Source organism: Odontesthes bonariensis, chromosome 9 (assembly GCF_027942865.1).
Source record: "Odontesthes bonariensis isolate fOdoBon6 chromosome 9, fOdoBon6.hap1, whole genome shotgun sequence".
In the NCBI taxonomy this organism is placed as follows: domain Eukaryota; kingdom Metazoa; phylum Chordata; class Actinopteri; order Atheriniformes; family Atherinopsidae; genus Odontesthes; species Odontesthes bonariensis.
The window spans coordinates 5635904-5655588 of NC_134514.1; the positions used below are offsets into that span (position 1 = coordinate 5635904).

General features: G+C 40.1%; 1 protein-coding gene across 2 annotated transcripts in view; it reads right to left on the bottom strand.

The window, feature by feature from the left end:
- Positions 1-1300: 1300 nt before the first annotated feature.
- Positions 1301-19685, bottom strand: part of galnt17 (polypeptide N-acetylgalactosaminyltransferase 17) — a 34699-nt gene continuing 16314 nt past the window's right edge. For both annotated transcript variants that reach the window (XM_075472838.1, XM_075472839.1), the window contains exons 5-12: positions 19079-19253; positions 14524-14721; positions 11753-11870; positions 10998-11183; positions 8693-8830; positions 8230-8325; positions 5011-5172; positions 1301-1865 (exon numbers count right to left, since the gene is read on the bottom strand). In XM_075472838.1, the coding sequence (XP_075328953.1) occupies positions 1731-1865; positions 5011-5172; positions 8230-8325; positions 8693-8830; positions 10998-11183; positions 11753-11870; positions 14524-14721; positions 19079-19253 (1208 nt within the window). In that variant the 3' untranslated portion in view covers positions 1301-1730. The remainder of the gene's footprint in view (positions 1866-5010; positions 5173-8229; positions 8326-8692; positions 8831-10997; positions 11184-11752; positions 11871-14523; positions 14722-19078; positions 19254-19685) is intronic.

A 19685-nucleotide genomic window follows, 5' to 3' on the forward strand; every position in this document is an offset into this window, starting at 1 on the left:
TTGTGTCTCAAGACACTAATAAAAACTTAAGGGACATATTGAAAACTTGGTGGTTATGATCAGAACTGAAGTGGAAGAAAAGATAAGTGGAAAAAAATAGTACTATATGATGTTTTTAGATCGTTTTATTAAGTTAAGATTTTTTTTTTAATCAGACATAGCGAGAAAATTAAAAATCTCCAAAAATCAATGTTGTTGCTGATCATTGACATATCTCAGACCATAATTATCCCCGCTCAACAATTCCACTTTGCATTCTATACACTGAAAATATAGCAGTTTTTGTGTTTTTTTTTACAGAAAGTGACGTTTACATCATATAAACCAGTATTTAAAGGGTTAAATTTTCTTAAATAATTGAAAACTTAATAGTTATGATCTGAACTGAAGTGGAATAAAAGATCTATGAAAAAAAGTGTTTGTTAAGTTGTTTTAAGTTGTGCTTTAAATCAGGGATGAGGGTTAAACAGCTTCTTATTCACCAAGAGTAAAGCACATGATCAACATGTTGTCCTCAAACACCGTAGCAACGCATTATCCAGAAACAATTTGTTTATTGGAAGACAATCTCAGGAGCAAAAATTCAACCAGTAACACTGAATTAAACATATGACATCATATACATGTCAGCATTTCTCTCATTCCAGTCCTGGAGGCCTTCAGCATGTGAGCCACCAATATGCTTGTGCAGTTTTCTATTCCTGATTCGGTCGACCTCTCAGAGTCAGCGTTTTTTTTCGCGTCCTGAACAGAACTTTGTTAGTTTTGGCCGTCTGCAGTAGTTATGGCACCTGGAAGCTAACAGAACAGATCAACTTAGCTCAACTAAACTTTGTACCCATGTGCTTAAAGTACTTACAATCATGCTACAAGATTTACTGTGTCTGATGCTACAGAGTGCTTCGAGATTTAAGAAAAAAAAAAAAGAAAAATCCATGACGTATAAAAACACGACTGAGCCCGGCAGCCCTCTTGGCAACGTCATTTTTTTAATGGTATGATTTACGACAACTGCAAAAAAATAGATCCCAATATACCGAGTTATATTTACGGCCCATGCCTTTTTCTTCTGAAATGATTATTATTTACAGGGTGCAGACTCCTGGCAGCTCAAAATAAAAAAACATTTTTATGGGTATTTCTAATTATTTCGGTTAAATTCATGCCTGTCATGAGCAGACACTCCTTCCTTTTCAGCTATCTTGCATTAACAGATGGTGCCTATTGAAACTATAAATGCAGATGAGTGCATACTACTGATTTTATTTTATTTTAAATTCTAGGTATCTTACTCCATTTCATGACACAGAATGACATATTGCAGAGAGATTCTGAGGATGGAACATTGCTTTTGTTTTTTTTACCCCCAAATAGGACCTAAGAGGGTTCTGATGGACTGAATCTCTATTCTTAAACCTAAAAACACCGTAGAGAAGTGGCACATACAGGAGTTATGACAACATCACATCAAAAGTTTGTAAAATTCAGAGACACAGTCCTCATGCTGAACTTGTCCCTCTTTTTAATGTTCACTCAGTAAAAAATAAATTGTTCCCGACTCCCCTTTCTCACAGTTACATTCAAAGCAGCTCTTTCTTCAGAAGCCGTTTCTTCCGTGAGTCTTTCTTGAGGATGAGGAGCTTGCGCTTCGTCACCTGTCCGCGTGCCAGGCCGTGGTCAGGTGACAGGTCCTGGTCCTGGCTTCTGCTGTTTCACAGCCAGTCTGCCGGCTACTGCTTCATGGCGTTCTTGATGGTCCATCTCTGCCCGGAGCAGGGCTGCAGGACCAGCAGGTGGCCGAAGTAAACGTTGGCCGGCACCACCTCCAAACAGCGCCCCGTGGCTCGATTTATGATGGATTCGTTCTGCGAGGCAGAAGGAGTGACAGCTTAATGAGGTTTTACAGATGGCCCGTGTTTCCCGCTGTGGCAGGATGCAACATGAGCCAGGTTTAATGCAGACAGATGCTTCTCATTTAATCCTTCCAGGTTGTACATTTATTAAGGTGTTCCAACCCTTAATTATGGATGCAAAAACATGTTGCTTCAAAAGTGGCACCAAATTATTCTTGGACGAGTAAATATTATATCAACATGTATCCATTTTTTTCTGCTCATCCAACTTAAGAGAGGCAACAGGTTATATAATCCTCCCAGTGTGTTCTGGGTCTCTTCTTACTTGGATATGCCCGAAAAACCTCCTACACTGGAAAAAAATCAAAGTCTTACCAAGTATATTTGTCTAATTTCTAGTCAAAATATCTCATTATACTTAATATAAGACACAACTGCCTAACAAGTACTATTTCAGCCAGATATAGGGACTTGTTTGAAGACAATACATCTGGAATATCTTGTTAAATGAAAAAGTCTTGAAAACAAATTGTTTTGAGTCACATATCGTATGAAACAAGCTTTTTTTTTTCATTTGAAGAGGTTTTTAAGCTAATTTCAAGATCACTTTTATCTCAAAAGTCCTAAATATTACATCTTATTTCAAGAAATCTTGACAAGCTGATTTTCACTAGTTCCATTGGCAGATTTTTTTGCTCATTTCAAGCAAAAACGTCTTGTATTTGTTGTTTTTTTTAACTCATTTTTTCCAGAGAAAGGGAGGTAACCAGGAGGCATTCTAATCAGATCAACCACCCCGGCTAACTCTGTCTCATTAAACGATTGTTACATGAAAAAAAAAAAAAGACATTTCTGTGCTTCAGAACATATATTTGGGCATCTCAAGTGACTAACGACTCAAAAACTGCCTCGGTCTGAATATCACATCATCAAATCAAATCAAATTTATTTGTATAGCACATTTCTTGTACAGAACAATTCAAAGTGCTTTAAATAAAATAAAAGCATTGCAGCAGCGAGTGGAAGAAGCATTAAAAATACATAAAAGAATATATAAAGAGAAACAAATAAAATAATTTAAATGAATTTAAAAACAAGAAAAGATATCGTGCAGATTTCATGCATAGATTTGATGTAACTTAGAAGTTAAAAACCTTTGCTACTAAAAGCAAATTCTAACCATCAGTTAGAAAGTTGACTTAATAAACAAATAGGTTAATAATGTTGGCAGCACCAGAACCACCATTTTAAACCAAAAGCCTCCAAACACTGGTGGTACGTCAGCATGTAAGTCGCAGTGCTTGATGTTAGCTTCTGAAAACTTAAATTTTTAAGTTAAAAAGTTCATGAACCTCGTATGTGACAAAGGAATTACTTTGTGATCTCTGACTGGTCTTCCTGACATGAAGTGTTTAACCCATCTGTGCCAGTTCAACACATGAGACTGGGCCTTATGGCCTGGAGTCGAACAACAGATAAGAGAACGGTGAGTATTTGAGAATAAATAGAATATATCAGTTTAGTGTGTGCTAGTGTGAGCTCTAAGGTTGGATATTTAATGCTCTCTTATATGGTAACTGTGTACTTTAGATGTTATTAAGTGTTTATCTTCAACTTTACATTTTCATGGTGGTACAATGCTGCAATATAGATCTAAAAAAAAAAGGCACCCCAAGCAGTAAAGAGGGATTAAGTGGAGTCGAGTGGCTCACTGCATCCTATAAAACCAGCTGCTGTGAACAAACATGTAAAAACATGGTTATAAAAAGGAGTTACTGCACAGTAAATCTGTGGTATTTTCACCAAAGTATGTTACAGATTTCATCAAGTCCTCAGAAAATTGTGGAAAAGAAAAGACAAATGTCTACTTTAAGAATGACAACTTAATCTGCTGGACCCTTAACTGGTTTTCAGAGTGTAACAGAAGAAAGAGCCGAGTGAGCCTTTCAGATTGAACTAAAAGACCAATTAATTTGATACCAAATGTTTTGTCTTCAGTAAAAAAAAATGGCAAGATAAGAGACAATCTCATGAAAACAAGATTGGCTTGTTTCTTTGATTTAGTTCCATTACAAACAATGACTTAAACTGGTGTTTAAAAGTGCCGCTTAAGGAACATTTCAGCCCGATCCCGACCTTTCCCCTTTGCAGAGGTAGGCCGCCCCTTTTCTTTTGGGGATTAAGGAGTCGTGCTCATGTAGCCCTTCATCCAGGGTTTGGAGCAGCTTGGGTAGCTGTGACCACCACTCCTTGACCCTCAAGAGCAAAATAATTTCCCAGCTGGGATGAATAAAGTAGTTCTATTCTATTCTATTCTATTCTAAGAGAAAAATGGCTCCTTATATCTGTGGAATGAAGGGGTTAGGGTCAAGAAAGGGGTCAGATAAACTGGCCCTCACTTAACAGTAATTACTTTTCAAATAGACAGACAGGTATTATCAGGAGCATTGGGCCTCATGCAAGAACATTTTCGTATTTTTATTATAAATTTCTCTTACTTTTTTCGTACGAAAAAAGTGTGTAAACGACCTGCGTAAATGATGAATGCCACCGGTGCGTATTTATGTGCACGAGCACGAGGATAGTAGATTTGCATACTCCACGCCCCAAAATTATACCATATTAGGATGTGCTTCCTCTCTCCTGTGCCAGGAAGTGTTGAGTCATGAGAATGGCAATCTAAATCGCGATGTCAGCCATTTGTCTGTCTCCACAAGGGTATCTACACGGTCTCGGAACACACGCTCTCTTCCAAGAGCCTGACGAGCTAAGGCATCCAAAAGTAGCAAGTCAGCCGCTGGTTACGCTTCCCATTGACCTTGTTATATACAGAGTCAAATTAACCTTCAATTAGTGCATAATTTAAGTCAAACAGAATAATGTCAGCATCATTATGGGGTATAATGTATATAATTATGTAATATACAATCCATTAGTCAAGCAAACTTGATTGGAATAACAGCTGACTATTTTAGGAAACTCCTACGACAGGTCTGGATCACTCGTAAATTCTGTTCGTACCTGAAAGAAAAACGTAAAATACGAAAAGATTGGTGAATGCGCAAATTCTCTTAAATCACTCGTACGCACGACTTAAGAACAAATCTGTGCGTACGAACGGTTGTTGCATGAGGCCCAATCTCTTTCTACTGCTCACCTGAGAGAAATGCCACGTCTTCTGTTTCACGTTGGTCACCTTGTCACAGTTGAGGAGCTGTGGAAAGCTGCTGATCTGGTCGTCCACCACACAGCGAGTGTCCTCGCCGGTGCTCCCCAGCGGGCCCAGGAACAGCTGACCCTCTTTGGTGTAACGTCCCAACTGTGGGAAGATGGTAAGACTCAACAGGCGGCAGGGAGCTGGCAAATACACTCTGTTTACACACAGTTATGATGGTCTTGACTTGGTGAAATCTTTTAAATTATTTTAGGTGAAAGTTGTAGGGGACAACTGTAACCCCGGCAGGAACTTCCCTTCATCATGCCGCCTACTTTTTCCTCGCCCACTTCGAACAAAAGGATGTGTTGCCGTGTGTTCTAATAGAGCTGAGAAGCAAAACATGTCTTTGTTCTCAACCAGTGCTGTATACTCCAAGGTTTTCCTGTAAATTAGTGTAATCAGTGCTGATTTAACAGCGTCCCAACCCACAGAGTGCACATAGATTAGTTTGATCAAAGAAATGGAGTTTCCACAGGATGTGACGATAACAAACAAAATGACGTAAAGACTCAGATTCTGCCTCCTCTGCTTGCTCAACTTGTTTTTGTGTAAAATGTTATCGTGGTGTCAGTTGGTACAAGACGCAGTTATCCAATTTATAATCATCAGATCTATTGTTTATTCTATAAGTGCTGATGAGGTTTGGAGTCAAATAAACTCACTCTTCAGTCAGCTTTGAACTGAGAATCATTCATCAATCCCAGCTGAAATCATACAGTTGCATTACAGCAAGTTCTTAGAAATGTAATATCTAACAAAAGAAGAACAAAAAATAAAGAAAAATAAATGGATAAGAAGTTATTAGGTAAGGTTATTACTTAAAACTTAAAATCATAAAAACTGAACACTCAATTGTTTAATCGCTATATTACGTAGAGGGTTTGCAGTGCAATATTCTAATTTAACCAATCAGCTGTAGGGGCTCCAGATCAATCCCCAGCATAGGTCCAGCCTTCTTTATTCGTTTATTTATTTGAGTCATTAGTTGAGTCTCTAATAAAGCAAATCTGCAGAAATCTTCTCCACAAAAAGAATCCGACACATTTCCATTGACTGATCTTAAGAGAATAAAGTAGGCTGCATAGTGTCACGAGATAGCTAAAAGCTATGTTTCTCATCATTTTAACTCATCATAAGTAGTTCTGTGGTGGCAGAAAATGCTCATCTCTGGGAATATCTGGGATATTTCATCAGACGGGTGAGTTTGTCGGCCAACTCAAAGACCGGGAACAGCTGGTGAGTCACATCCTTTTAGTCTTTGCCAGGTCAGACGCAATTTGCAAAGTTATTTCCAATCCCCCCAATGTGCATTAAATCTTGTTCTGAACAGGCAAACAAAAACACCTGATGGGGCAACTCAGGAGGGAGAGCGGTCGTCTGCCAACTGGAAGCTCAGCGGTTTGATTCCTGGCTTCACATGTCGAAGCGTCCTTGGGCGAGACACGTTGCCACTGATACCAATCAGTGTGTAAATATATGTGATAAGAGAGGAAAAAAAATGCTCTGTGCAGCCGGTAACACTGTACAGACTCAGATGTGCTGTGTGAATAGGTGAAGGTGGCGCTTAAAAACAGTTTGAGTGGTCAGCCAGACTACAAAAGACCAAAACTCTGATGCTGCTGCCCCAACAGATCACAGGACTCTGAGTCGTGGTAGAAGTCTGAGGTGTACAGAGTAAAGTGAAAGGGTGAGAGTACAGTCCCCTGAGGTGCTCCTGAGCTGCTGAACACCTCCTCCGAAACACAACCCTGCAGTGGTCTGTTCCTGAGGGAGTTAAGATGTTAAAGGGATAGTTCGCCTCTTCTGACATGAAGCTGTATGACATCCCATATTAGCAACATCATTTATGAACATCTTCTTACCCCCTGCTGCGTCCTGTGAGCAGAGTTCCAGCCTCGTTTTGGTGTTGACGAAGGTAGTCCGGCTAGTTGGCTGGGGTTTAAAGAATTAAGCGTTTTGCTTCTGAAAACAATATGCATTCAAAAGAGTAATACATTTGCATCACAAAATCGTTCTCCAGGAAAAAGTCAGACCTCACAATTGCTTGGCTCTATTTTCTCTCCCTTCGTATCACTGCCTGCTGCCGCCTGCCGACAGCCGCGCCTGTTATGGTGTTTGCTGCTCGGAAGCAGGGGACTGCTCGGTCTGCACGGTCTACACAGCACATAAACAAAAGAAAAGGAAAGGAAACAAAAGGAAAGGAAAGGAAAAGAAAAGAAACTAAATGAAAGGAATGCAAAGGAATGGAAACAAAGGAAAGGAAAGTAAAGACAAGGAAAGGAAAGGGAAAGAAAGGAAAGAGAAGGAAAGGAAAGGAAAGGAAAGGAAAGGAAAGGAAAGGAAAGGAAAGGAAAGGAAAGGAAAGGAAAGGAAAGAAAGGAAAGGAAACAAAAGACAAGGAAAGGAAAGGAAAGGAAAGGAAAGACGCCTGCCGTCAGCCGCTCCTGTTTACTGCACGGTCTACACAGCAGGCAGTGATACGAAGGGAGAGAAAATAGCGCCAAGTGATTGTGAGGTCTGACTTTTCCTGGAGAACAATTTTGTGATGCAAATGTATTACTCTATTGAACGCATATTGTTTTGAGAAGCAAAACGCTTTATTTTTTAAACCCCAGCCAACGAGCCGGACTACCTTCATCAACTCCAAAACGAGGCTGGAACTCTGCTCACAGGACGCAGCAGGGGGTAAGAACATGTTCATAAATGATGTTGCTAGTATGGGATGTCATACAGCTTCATGTCAAAAGAGGCGAACTATCCCTTTAAGCATGTTTAGACTAACAGTCTCAGGTGTCCGCAGCCCATTCTGTAAGCCAGGAATGTCAGGTAAATTGTGGGCTGCTGTCACCTGGAATACGCGTGGAGTGTGCGTGAGAAACTACGGCGCAGACTTACCGAATGGATGATTAAAAATAAGAGTGGATTGAATATTTAGCAGGAAGGGGAAAGCTTAACTTTCCTAAAACAAAGGTTTGCATTTTTAACGACAGAAACCAGGACTTGCCCCCTGAAGCGCCTGTTTGCCACTGCCAGTTAAAACAGGAGTTGACACGAGCTGACTCAGGGCTTCAGCGTGAAAAGTGAAACTCCAGAAACATTTTAATTATGACAGCAGAGCTCGATGGGCATGCTGATGAGTGTGCGGCGTCCATGTTGTACCTGAGGACCCCACCCATGGCAGGGGTGCAGGGTGGCTGTGTGGTTCTCCTTCACACCCTGATCCATACACAAGTGGCTGACTTTAGAGTTTCGGATCTGAAATGAAGAAAAACGACTGAATAAACATCCTCAGTTTTTTCTTGATTTATATTCAGAATTTATCACTGAATAAACTACAAATATTTCCAAACAATTTTCAGACATTCTAAGAGTAAAGTTAGAAGAGATGGAGACGTTTTCTATAATTTAATGAACAAAGCTGAGGCAGACTTGATGGATAAGCTCCCTGAGTGCTTGTCTTTTTGTTTTGCTTTTCTTTGGGAAATCTCCTGGCGTTTGTCTCTTCTATTTTTCATCCCTTCTCAGCGGTTTCCTCCATTCATGTAAATGCAGCGGAGCTTAGCCGTACAAGCTTTTCCCTGCAGCCCCTTTCTCCTTCATGTCAGTTGGACTGATGACTCACCTCACCGTAGAACACTGTGTTGTTGTACCTCCTCATCTCCGGGTAAACATTGTCAAGGTACCACTGAAAGCTCTTACACTGCAGACTCTTCCTCAGAGCAACCCTCTGAGATATGTCTCCGTAATCAATCCCGTGGTTCTGCAAGAGCAAAAATGAATTGTTATAGGAAGTCAATTCAGAAAAATTTAAACACAACAGTGTTGTTTATGTCTGTGGAACAGATTCAATTAAACAATTCCGAGTTTACAAAAACAATCGGATGTACAGGAGCAGATATACTTTAACTTTCAGCCAACAACGCCCGTTTTTCATGTGCAATAGACCAAATAAGGTCATAGTTATTTATCAAGCACTGCAGTAAACTTGGATTTTTACGACAGGAGAAACAACAACATCTTCTCTGCAGGGGCCAGATGCAAAAAACTGTGTGTCGCTTCATAATTAAAACTGCCAAATTTAGACTTGTGTACATGTAGTTCTCTTTTTTTAATCTCAATCATCATAACACTATGTGCACATACTTTCCTCTGCCAGTTTCACTCATTAAAGGATGCAGGCACCCCACTAACGCCTAAGTAGACATAATAATGAGCATGTTTATTTGGCACACACAAAAAAGTTAATTATTGTTTCAGTCTGACCAAACTCGAACTTTTAAGAATGTTAATCTGACCAAAATACAGCAAAATTGAGCTTCTCGAAGACAGATTAACACACCAAGATGATGCAGTTGGTGCACATGTGCAGGACTCAAATGGGCTGCAAAGTTCCATCTTTTTAAAAATGTTGTAAAAACAGTAAAGTGTAACTGTATATTAATCAGAGGTGGAAAGAGTACTGAAAATTTGTACTCAAGTACAAGTACAAGTACTAGTGTTAAAAAAATACTTAAGTAAATACTTGAGTACTCTAGTACCAGACTACAATTCACACAGGCTCACCAGAACTGGACAATAGAAGATTGGAAAAACGTTGCCTGGTCTGACGAGTCTTGATTTCAGTCGCAGCCGAAAATTTCCGATTTCCACGAACGCGCAAACAAAACAGAAATGAAATTTCCGCTACTGCAAGCTGCTAGTACCGGCTTATTTTGTCATTTATATAACTGGAATTGAACGTTTTAACGCAAAATTAGCTTTTTAGGCAAGATTAATGTATGTACGCTCTATACATTCTATAAATATTTTAAATATTCTATAAATATGTCAAAGGCAGTGAAAATGCCTTATTGATGTGAGAGGTCAGAGGAGAATGGGCAGACTGGTTCCAGATGATAGGAAGCAGAGGTGGATAGAGTGCTGAAAATTTGTACTCAAATTTGTACAAAGTACTCTTCTCAAAAACTACTCAGAGTATTAATTACTTTTTAACCAATGGGTGTTTTATTGCATCGTCAACAGCAGACATTTGATTGGATTCACCTGTATGAAATATCGCGGAGCGCGGATTTAGCCTCCAGAACAACAGCGTTGAGAAATCATCTATCCGAGGCTAAAGTCCAAAACCTCATGACAACAGCTTCTGCATCAATCCCACTTAAGACATTTGATTACGCACAAGCGGGCACGCAATTCAAGTCCATGGAACTTGGAACAAGACCATTTAAACTTCCGTACTTACACTGGAAAAGATGCCCCTCCAAAAATAGGTAAAAAAACAACAAATATGAGATGTTTTTGCTTGAAATAAGCAAAAAAATCTGCCAATGGAACTAGTGAAAATCGGCTTGTCAAGATTTCTTGAAATAAAATGTGATATTTAGGACTTTTGAGTTAAAAGTGATCTTGAAATTAGCTTAAAAACCTCTTCAAATGAAAAAAAAAGCTTGTTTCATGTGAAATATGACTCAAAACAATTTGTTGTCAAGACAAGATATTAACAAGATAACAAGATATCTTAACAAGATATTCAAGATGTATTGTATTAAAACAAGTCCCTATATCTGGCTGAAATAGTACTTGTTAAGCAATTGTGTCTTATATTAAGTGTAATGAGATACTCAATGAGACAAATATACTTGGTAAGATTTAGATTTTTTCCAGTGTATAGTTTATATCATTTTTAAGATTAAAGCGACCGGTAAAAATAGATTCTGACGGGATTTTACGACCCTGTCAGTCAAAATGACAAAAAAGTCTATCACAACCTCTGGGTCCGAGCTATGCATGTGAACACAATGTTTATGCATCACTTTGTAAATAGCAGTTTGTGTGCGGGAAAAGCTACAAATAGTTTTTGTGTGCATGCAGCGTTTATGCATCTGGCTCCAGCAGATGTTGCCATGGAGACAGCAGCCCCGCCTCACCTCCATCGGGATGTTCCAGGCCAGGTACACGTTGGACTTATACTCATCCATCCAGACCTCGGCCACACGGAGAGCGTTCCGCCGCGTGTGGAAGGCTATGTTGCTGTGGTAGGGCTTCTTTATTCGAGCGATGTGAGCCACTCTGGAACAGGGCAGCACCTCCATGCTCCCCCCACACAGCCACACCTGCAGGGAGAGGCTGTTACTGGGAAATCTATTTAAAGCTCACACACTTATATTTCCCACAAACAAATCAAGATGAACAGGAGCATGGAGCAATGTTAGTTGTTTGGGTTTATTTGATCTCTTGACCACCTGATGAAGTCCAGTTTTATTTCTGCTTTGCAAGTTGCTCACATTTGCTGTGCAATACAACCAAAACCAGGAGCTCAAAGAGGCTAAAAAGCACTCCTGTAGAGCAGCAGAGTAATCATTTTATTGTGGAAAACACAAGTAATTCCTTCACAGATCAGACAAGCTTGCTTAATGTCAAATCCCACCTGTGCAATTTGCAAAAAATGTTTGATATTTTTTTCAGAAGAAAAACAGATTCCAAATTCCCAACCGTTCTTACTTTGTGTGACCTATTTATCTCTGTTGCCCTGATGTGAGCTGCACATGCAGGCCTGGTCCACCAGGACCCTTAATGGAGCCTCATTTATCAGCGGTGCCACCCTACAGTGGCCACTGCTCTATTTAAGCCTACAGGGGTAAAGAGGGATCAGAAACGAGACAAAACTGGGTGACACACAAACCCTGATGCCCAGCTCGATGTTCTCCCCGCCGTAGACGTCCATGCCCGAGTCGAGCAGACCGAGCTCCCCAAAGTAGTCACGATTGGCCACAAAGGAGCAGCCAATCATGGCAGGAGTCCTGCAAGGAGGAAGATGCAATATGAACACGAGTGAGACGGAGCCTTTGCACATGCACATATGGTAAATCACCTTATTAAATGAGCATTAGGACCCTTGTGTGGCTCTGAAGAGTTTAACAGATCCAAACAGATGTTTAATATAAGACTCTTCATGTCTTGTTTATCTTTATGGGATATGACACAAGCTTCCATTTTCAGTGTTTATTTTTAATTAAAAAAAGTTGTTCAAATTATGGGTGAAAATCAGATAATTAAATCCCATTTGTAGCGCAGCCACTCTGCACTTCAGGCTGTCGTTTTTAATTTCTTTAAGGGAGTCTAGTGCCGAATCAAGAGCTTATTCAACGTCCCTCTTATCTCCCCCAAAAAGTGGATGATGAAAACAGAGTAATATAATCTGTCTTCTCAAAAAAAACAGCGGGATATTTATGGAAAATATTTAAGAACGAATAGAGATGTAAATAAAGACATTTGAAGAATATTTGTCCTTTGAAGAGTGGAGTTACAGTTCTGTGCAAAGGTGGTTTAAAGTGGCAATATTTCTCCAGGCTTTCTGAAGCTCTTTGGACATTGGTTGCTTTTTCACTCATTTTAACTCCAGTTCTTATGTGGATAAGCCACAGAACTCTGACGTATGAATCATTTAAGCATAAATAAAGCAAACAAAACCCAAGGAATGAACCAGTGTTGTGTCTACACATGAAAGACAACTTAGCGAAGAGTCTACTTTAAATTGGATCAGTAGACCCGGGGTCGGCAACCCGCGGCAGGCTCTTTCACCCCTCTTTCATGCTGCGGCTCCCTGTGGCTTTGGAAAATAAATAATAAGTATTTCATTTAAATTTATTTTAGTTCGTAATTTCTTTTTTAAATGTAATTCTAAATTTGAAGATTATGGAGATCTTGTAACATTAAAATAAAACGTGTTTAATTTTTTGCCGTTCAGAGTATGCGTCACACACACGATTTATTCAAATGTTAAAATGTTTTTGTCTTCTCTGTAGCAGTTCATTGATTTCATAAATGCAATACACTAGCTTTTTTTAATATATAGAATAAAGGTGAAAAAATATATATATGCAGTGTTATCTTCATTTTAGATGTCAAAAGGGTTTTGTATTTTCTTTTCTGTGGGAAATGGGTCCAAATGGCTCTTTGAGTGTTTAAGGTTGCCGACCCCTGCTTTAGACTTTATGTTCCCAGCAGCCTGTCACAGAGACACATCATTTCTTTAGCTGCATGTGTGAAAACCAGCAAAGATAACACAGTGTGACAGACAGAAAACAGGATTTCTGCAGCAACAAGGTGATTCCCAAAGAGCTGTTAGCTGAAAACTTGGCATATCTCAGCATGGTGTGCAGTGTGTCCTTAAAACATTTGAGGAAACTGGACAAGTGGAGGACAGAAGAAGAAGTGTCAGGCCTAAAGAACTATCTACAGCAGATGAACAGGATCTGAAAGTGATGTCCTTAAGAAAGAGGAAAACATCCAGCAAAGACCTGACACAGGAGCTGAGAGATGCATCTGGACCTTCAGCTGATCCATCTGCTGTTGGCCCAAGCCTCATCAGAAATGGGCTCCATGGAAGGGTGGCTGTCAGGAAGCCGTTCTTAAGGAAGGGAAACAGGGAGAAAAGGCTGAGCTGGGCCAAAGGACACAAGAAGTGGGCTGAAAATCAGTGGCAGCAGGTCTGATGGAGGGATGAATCCTCCCCAGAGCCCGGAGCTCAACATTACTGAAGCAGGGTGGGATCATGTTGGCAGAGAACGGAACAAAAGGCAGCCCACATCCAAAGAAGAGCTTTGGGATGTCCTTCAAGAAGCCTGGAGAACTATTCCTGAAGACTCCTTAAAGAAAGGACAGAAAGCTCGTCTGAGAGGGTTCAGGCTGTGTTGGAGGAGAAAGGAGCTCAGAGCAGATATTCACTTAGCTTAAAACTAGGGCTGGGCGAGTTAACTTGTTATTATCGCGTTAACTTGTTAATTATTTAACGCCGATAAATATTTTATCGCGCATTAACGCAGGTTTTATTATTGTAAAAGTCTGTTGAATGCATCACATTCACACAGTTACAGCAAACACCACGAAGCATGGAGTAATAAACTAATAAAATAAACTAGCAGGTAACATCACAAAGCTCACGGAGCTAACCGGCGCAACTTCCTGTTTTACTTGTTTCAACATAAAAGCACGTATTTCAAAATAAATTTGAAAAAAAACTCCTGCATTTACAGCCAAGTTGAATTGTCTTCTCAGCGTAGTAGTTCCAGTCTAAAATATCACTTAAAGGCAAAACACACAACTGATAGCAGCAAGTCATTCAAGGAAACAGACAGTGGAGCGAGGCTTCTACATAAAAACTACAGAAAGATGCTGATGTTAAAAGTGTGTTTGCACAACAAATGTTATGGCACTTTCATTCATATGGCAGCACATTTAAAATAAAACTAAATGCTAAAAGCTATACACTACTTTTGAGTTAATTTTTGGATTTTGCGTACAAATGCGATTAATCATGATTAATCAGGGAAATCATGTGATTAATTAGATTTTAATCATTGCCCAGCCCTACTTAAAACTATAGAAAACCTGTTATATATTGTATAAATAATAAATGTGAGGCAGCTGAACACTGGTGCAGAATGCATATACCTGATCGGAGCGGACATGTCTCCCTCGTCCCACCACTGTTTTGGCGGATTGATGTACATACACCACAGTTCCCAGTTGTAACCATGGCCTGAGTTCTCGTAGCGCTCCACCTCAAACGTGTCGTGCTTGATGTTGTCGATGGAGGGCAAGATGATCCTCTTGTGGTCCTCCTTTATTCTGGCTAGAACGGGTTCAGCCCTTTAGGGAGCACCAACACATTCACATTTACTCACATTACAGAGACGAGCTAAACAACAGAGCTTCCCAGATCACCCATCTTCCCCTCACTTCAGTCAGACAGAAAACCCCACATCTTGTATCAACTTTGTTACTAATTCTATTTGATTCGGCTCCGTTCGGCTCTGGAGGGCATGTATCTACTTATGCTGAGTGAACTGCATGGCGTACAGACCCGAGAAAAACTCACTGAGCCGGAAAATGACCAGGGGCCTGTTCTCTGTGCGTCTCTTAAAAGCTCAGCTGAGATCTGCTGATCTCGCATCTTCTAATCCAATTTGTGCAGTTCTTAAAATCCACAAGGATACGTGATCACAACAGATGGATTCAATTATCCGAGATAATTTCAGGCTCCTGCGGTTATTGACACTTTGACCTCTAATATATCGCGACTGGATTGGGTTGGAGGAATGACAAAAGAGGGTTTATCTCAGCAGAGCAAGAGCTTCCGTTAGCATGAAGGATGTTTCTATCTATCTTTTAAGGGGCCGCAGAGCAGTTTATGTTCTCTGTCATCTTAAAGGAAAAAACAGCTGCACTGGAAAAAATGCCCCTCCAAAAATAGGTAAAAAAAACAACAAATACAAGATGTTTTTGCTTGAAATAAGCAAAAAAATCTGCCAATGGAACTAGTGAAAATCGGCTTGTCAAGATGTCTTGAAATAAGATGTGATATTTAGGACTTTTGAGATAAAAGTGATTTTGAAATTAGCTTAAAAACCTCTTCAAATGTTAAAAAAGCTTGTTTCATGTGAAATATGACTCAAAACAATTTGTTTTCAAGACTTTTTCATTTAACAAGATATTCCAGATGTATTGTATTAAAACAAGTCCCTATATCTGGCTGAAATGGTACTTGTTAGGCAGTTGTGTCTTATATTAAGTGTAATGAGAAACTCAATGAGACAAATATACTTGGTAAGATTTCAATTTTTTTCCAGTGTGAGACAGTCTGGACCTCAGCTGATTGCAGAGCTGTAGAATTCATCTCTGTGCATTAGATGTTATAAAGTGGGCAGAGGTCTGTCATCTGATCTTGTTCACACTGAACAAAGCTACACATGAGTAGGTCCAGTTAATTTGTTAAGTTTGAGAACCCCCAGTGGTCCCAGCATTGAATCCTCAGACAGTCCTCCTCTAATAGGTCTAAATAACTTAACATTCACTATGTCACAAGTAGGGTTGCCAACCGTCCCTTGAATAACGGAATCGTCCCGTATTTAGAAACAACAGCACCTGTCCCGTATTGAGCTGAAAAGGGACGCACTTTGTCCCCTATTACTGTGAGAGTCTAAAAATAGGCAGTATCATGCCAATGGAAATGAATAACGGGGCTTTAAATGAAAATGTACGGTAAACATGTTCCCAGGCCCCGTCCTGCTCTGTGACCAATGAGCTGACAGCATATTCACACACCAGAATACGCTGTCAGCTCATTGGTCGAGGAGGTACTGTTGCTCGCGGAGAAGATAGCGGAAGGCAGCAGCATGGGCGACAGTAAGCAGACAGCTTTAAGCAATGGTGGACAAAGTACTCAACTCCAGTACTTGAGTTAAAGTATTGATACTCATGGTCAAATCATACTCAACTACAAGTTCCAAATTTTATTCAAGTTAAAATACTGAAGAACTTACTTTTAAAATTACTTAAGTATTCAAAAGTACAAAGTACGTTTTCTAATATCAGTAGATTTCTGTATTGTTTTATGAATGCGTTTACAGAACCATGTAACTCTCTGAAACCACTTAATGTAGACTTTTTGCACCACTCTGCTACAAAATAACAACAACACGGCAGCTCTGAGCTAACAGTGCAACAGTACGCGTTCATTCATTCATTGGTCTTAAAGTATCAGTGAAATAAAGACAGATGATAAACGGATTTCCAGTGATCTAAATATCTTCGGAAGGACGCCGACTTTCACCAAACTGTTATCGGTGAGTAGATTAAAGTATTTTAGGCCAGAAATAAGGTCCAGGTTTAAAAAAAAAATGAACTTCTCCTTTAAGAAAGATACTTATTTTATTCAGTTAATTTTGTTATTTTGTATTAAAGCTGCAGTCTGCAGGATTTGTTGTTGTCATACGTAAAGTCCTAATGTTTGGCATTTTAAGAGTTTACATCATCTATCAGAACGCTTGAAGTTGAAAACGGTGACCTCCGTAGTCGCAAAATGCAAGAAATGCTTATTTTTTAACCGAAAAATAAAAAGTTATTCAACTTCCTGTCCCGCCCCATCAAAACACATGAGAACTCGTGCACGTCTACGTGCACGCCAGATGCACGAACACGACTCCTCATTCATCAACTCACCTGTCATTTGCGATCATGGAAGACACAGTAAGTAGACTAGCCCGTAATGAAGTTCAATAGTCCAGATAAATAAGCGTGGGGACGAGCCTACCTTGTATCGCGCGTGCACAATCGGTGATTGACAGGCAGCAGAGCCCAGCTCGTAACCTGATTGGTTACCTTTTACCGGTCCGGTCTGCAATTTTGTAAACAAACCTGCTGGCTTTGGAGGGACCTAGCGGGACATATAGGGGACCTAGAGAACTCATTTTTTTTGTATTGGGGTATTTAATGTACTACTTTCAGAATCCCCGGACAGTTCCAGGCATTATGCTTGAAAAAGAGTTGCAGACTGCAGCTTTAAAGTGAATTCCTGAATAATAATTTGTTTTCCATGTGTTCATGTCACTCAAAAAATATGCATCTTATTCAATTCAGGTTCGAGTTAAATAGTTAAAAAAAATCATTTCACTCACAAAAAAAGGGGCTAAAAAATTCACCAGGCTAGGAAAGGTGAGGGCAATCGGGTCGACCGGCCCGTCTAATGAGGTGTCCCTTATTCATTTTTCAGGGAGTTGGCAACCCTAGTCACAAGCTTCATGTAAAGGGCTGCAAAGTGTTGCTTGTTGTCCAAGGATTCTATTCATTCATTCTTAGGCCAGAAATATACCTGCTTTTGATCATGGATACACGTGTTTATCCTGGCTGCCTCTTTGTTTGGAGCATCTCTCGTGCACATCCTCAACAATTAGCGCCATGCGCTTGCAAATCTCATTTTGAAGGGTAAAAAAAAAGGGTGTAAAATTCAGTTATTTTGTTTCATTGAGAGCCCCAACAGGGGTCTCGATGCTCGGGTTGAACCTCAGCAGGTGGTCTTGTCACCTCTACATGCCTAAATGCATTGAGTTGCGACTGTGGAGGCCATTGGACTCCAGGGAACTCATTGTTATGTTCAGGAAACCAGTTTCAGATGATTTGAGCTTTGTGACATGGTGCATTACATTTCAGTTAACTTAAATCAACCAGATACTGGCGGGATGGACATATCCTCTCTCTCGCTATCTATCTATACACAGGCTGTCAAATGAACGCGTTCAATTTGACACATTAGTAGAACGTGCGCACGTTAATCGTGTAAAAAGGGTAAATTTCAGTGAAAACATTCGTCCACAATGAGCTCTGAGCCTAAAACTCTGCATGATGTTTCCACAGCTGAGTGCAGATACTGGGGGAATCTCTTTTTTTTGAAAGGTTCCTTGAATGCATTGTTATTAACAAGTTGAACACTTGCTTGCTTTGTTTGTTTTTCTATCTTTATGTGTCTTTTAATCCCCATCCTACCAGCTCAGTCCTCTCCTTTTCTTATCTCGAACCCTCCCAGGTGTGAAATAGCTCCATGTTCATTTTAAACTGCTTCAGCTTTTCTTTCTCGTTCACGATTCCACTAACATCATTTTAAATTGGATCCAACTGCTGCTGTTATTGCTACCGTTACGATGCGAATATCATAATAATAATAATCAATTACATTTGTAAAGCACTTTTCATTTCATACGGAATCTCAAAGTGCTATGCTGATGGTGGCAGACTACTGGATTGTAGCCACAGCTGCCCTGGGGCACACTGACGGAGGCGAGGCTGCCAAGCACCAGCGCCATCGGCCCCTCCGACCACCACCAGCAAGTGGTCAACCTAACATGCATGATTTTTTGGACAGTGGGAGGAAGCCGGAGTACCTGGAGAGAACCCACGCATACATGGGGAGGACATGCAAACTCCACACAGAAAGGCCCCAGCTGGGTGTTGAACCTGAAACCTTCTTGCTGTGAGGCGACGGTGCTAACCACCACACCACCGTGCAGCCCAATCATAATCATATCATAATATTAAACTATTAAATTTGGATTACGGAGCTCAAATTTCACAAGTGAAATTCATTCCACTCACCTCCATCGAAGTGTACTCACCGTTTTTATTTTTTAATCTGTTGTTGTACATAATCATTCTGACCTGATCCCAAACTCACCATGAGGGAGTGAACTCCACATGGGCGTCAAAAAATCCCGTCACCTCAGCGGTGGCCACCTTCCAGCCCTCGATTCTGGCCCGGATCAGTCCCTCTCTCTTCTGGTTCCTTACGATCTTAACCAGGCCCGGGTAGCGTTTGTTCACATACTCATCCAGCGGGGCTTTCAGCTGCTCTGTAGGTCATAAAAAAGGGATTACACACTGAACAAAAGTACATGTCGGACATTGTTTGAGTGCTCAGCATCCTCTTTCTGGCACATGACCTGCTTATCCTATCATCAAGACTTCTGACTTCTTAAATGTGGGCCATAAAATAACCACAATCAGTCTATCAACATTATAGAAACAAGAAACCAGATAATGCTCATGAAGCCTGAGAATGGGATTATTTTCAAATTACACAAAGCTAAAAATGGAGTTAAAGTAGCCTGTTAGCTTACTCGTTGCTTTGAATTTGACTTACAAATCAAAACACCAAAGATTGTTTCTTTATACTATTAAGTACAACCCTTAAACTCTAAATAATAATAATAATAATAATCAATTTAATTTGTACCGCACTTTTCATAGCAAAATCTCAAAGTGCTTACACAGTTGGACTAAAA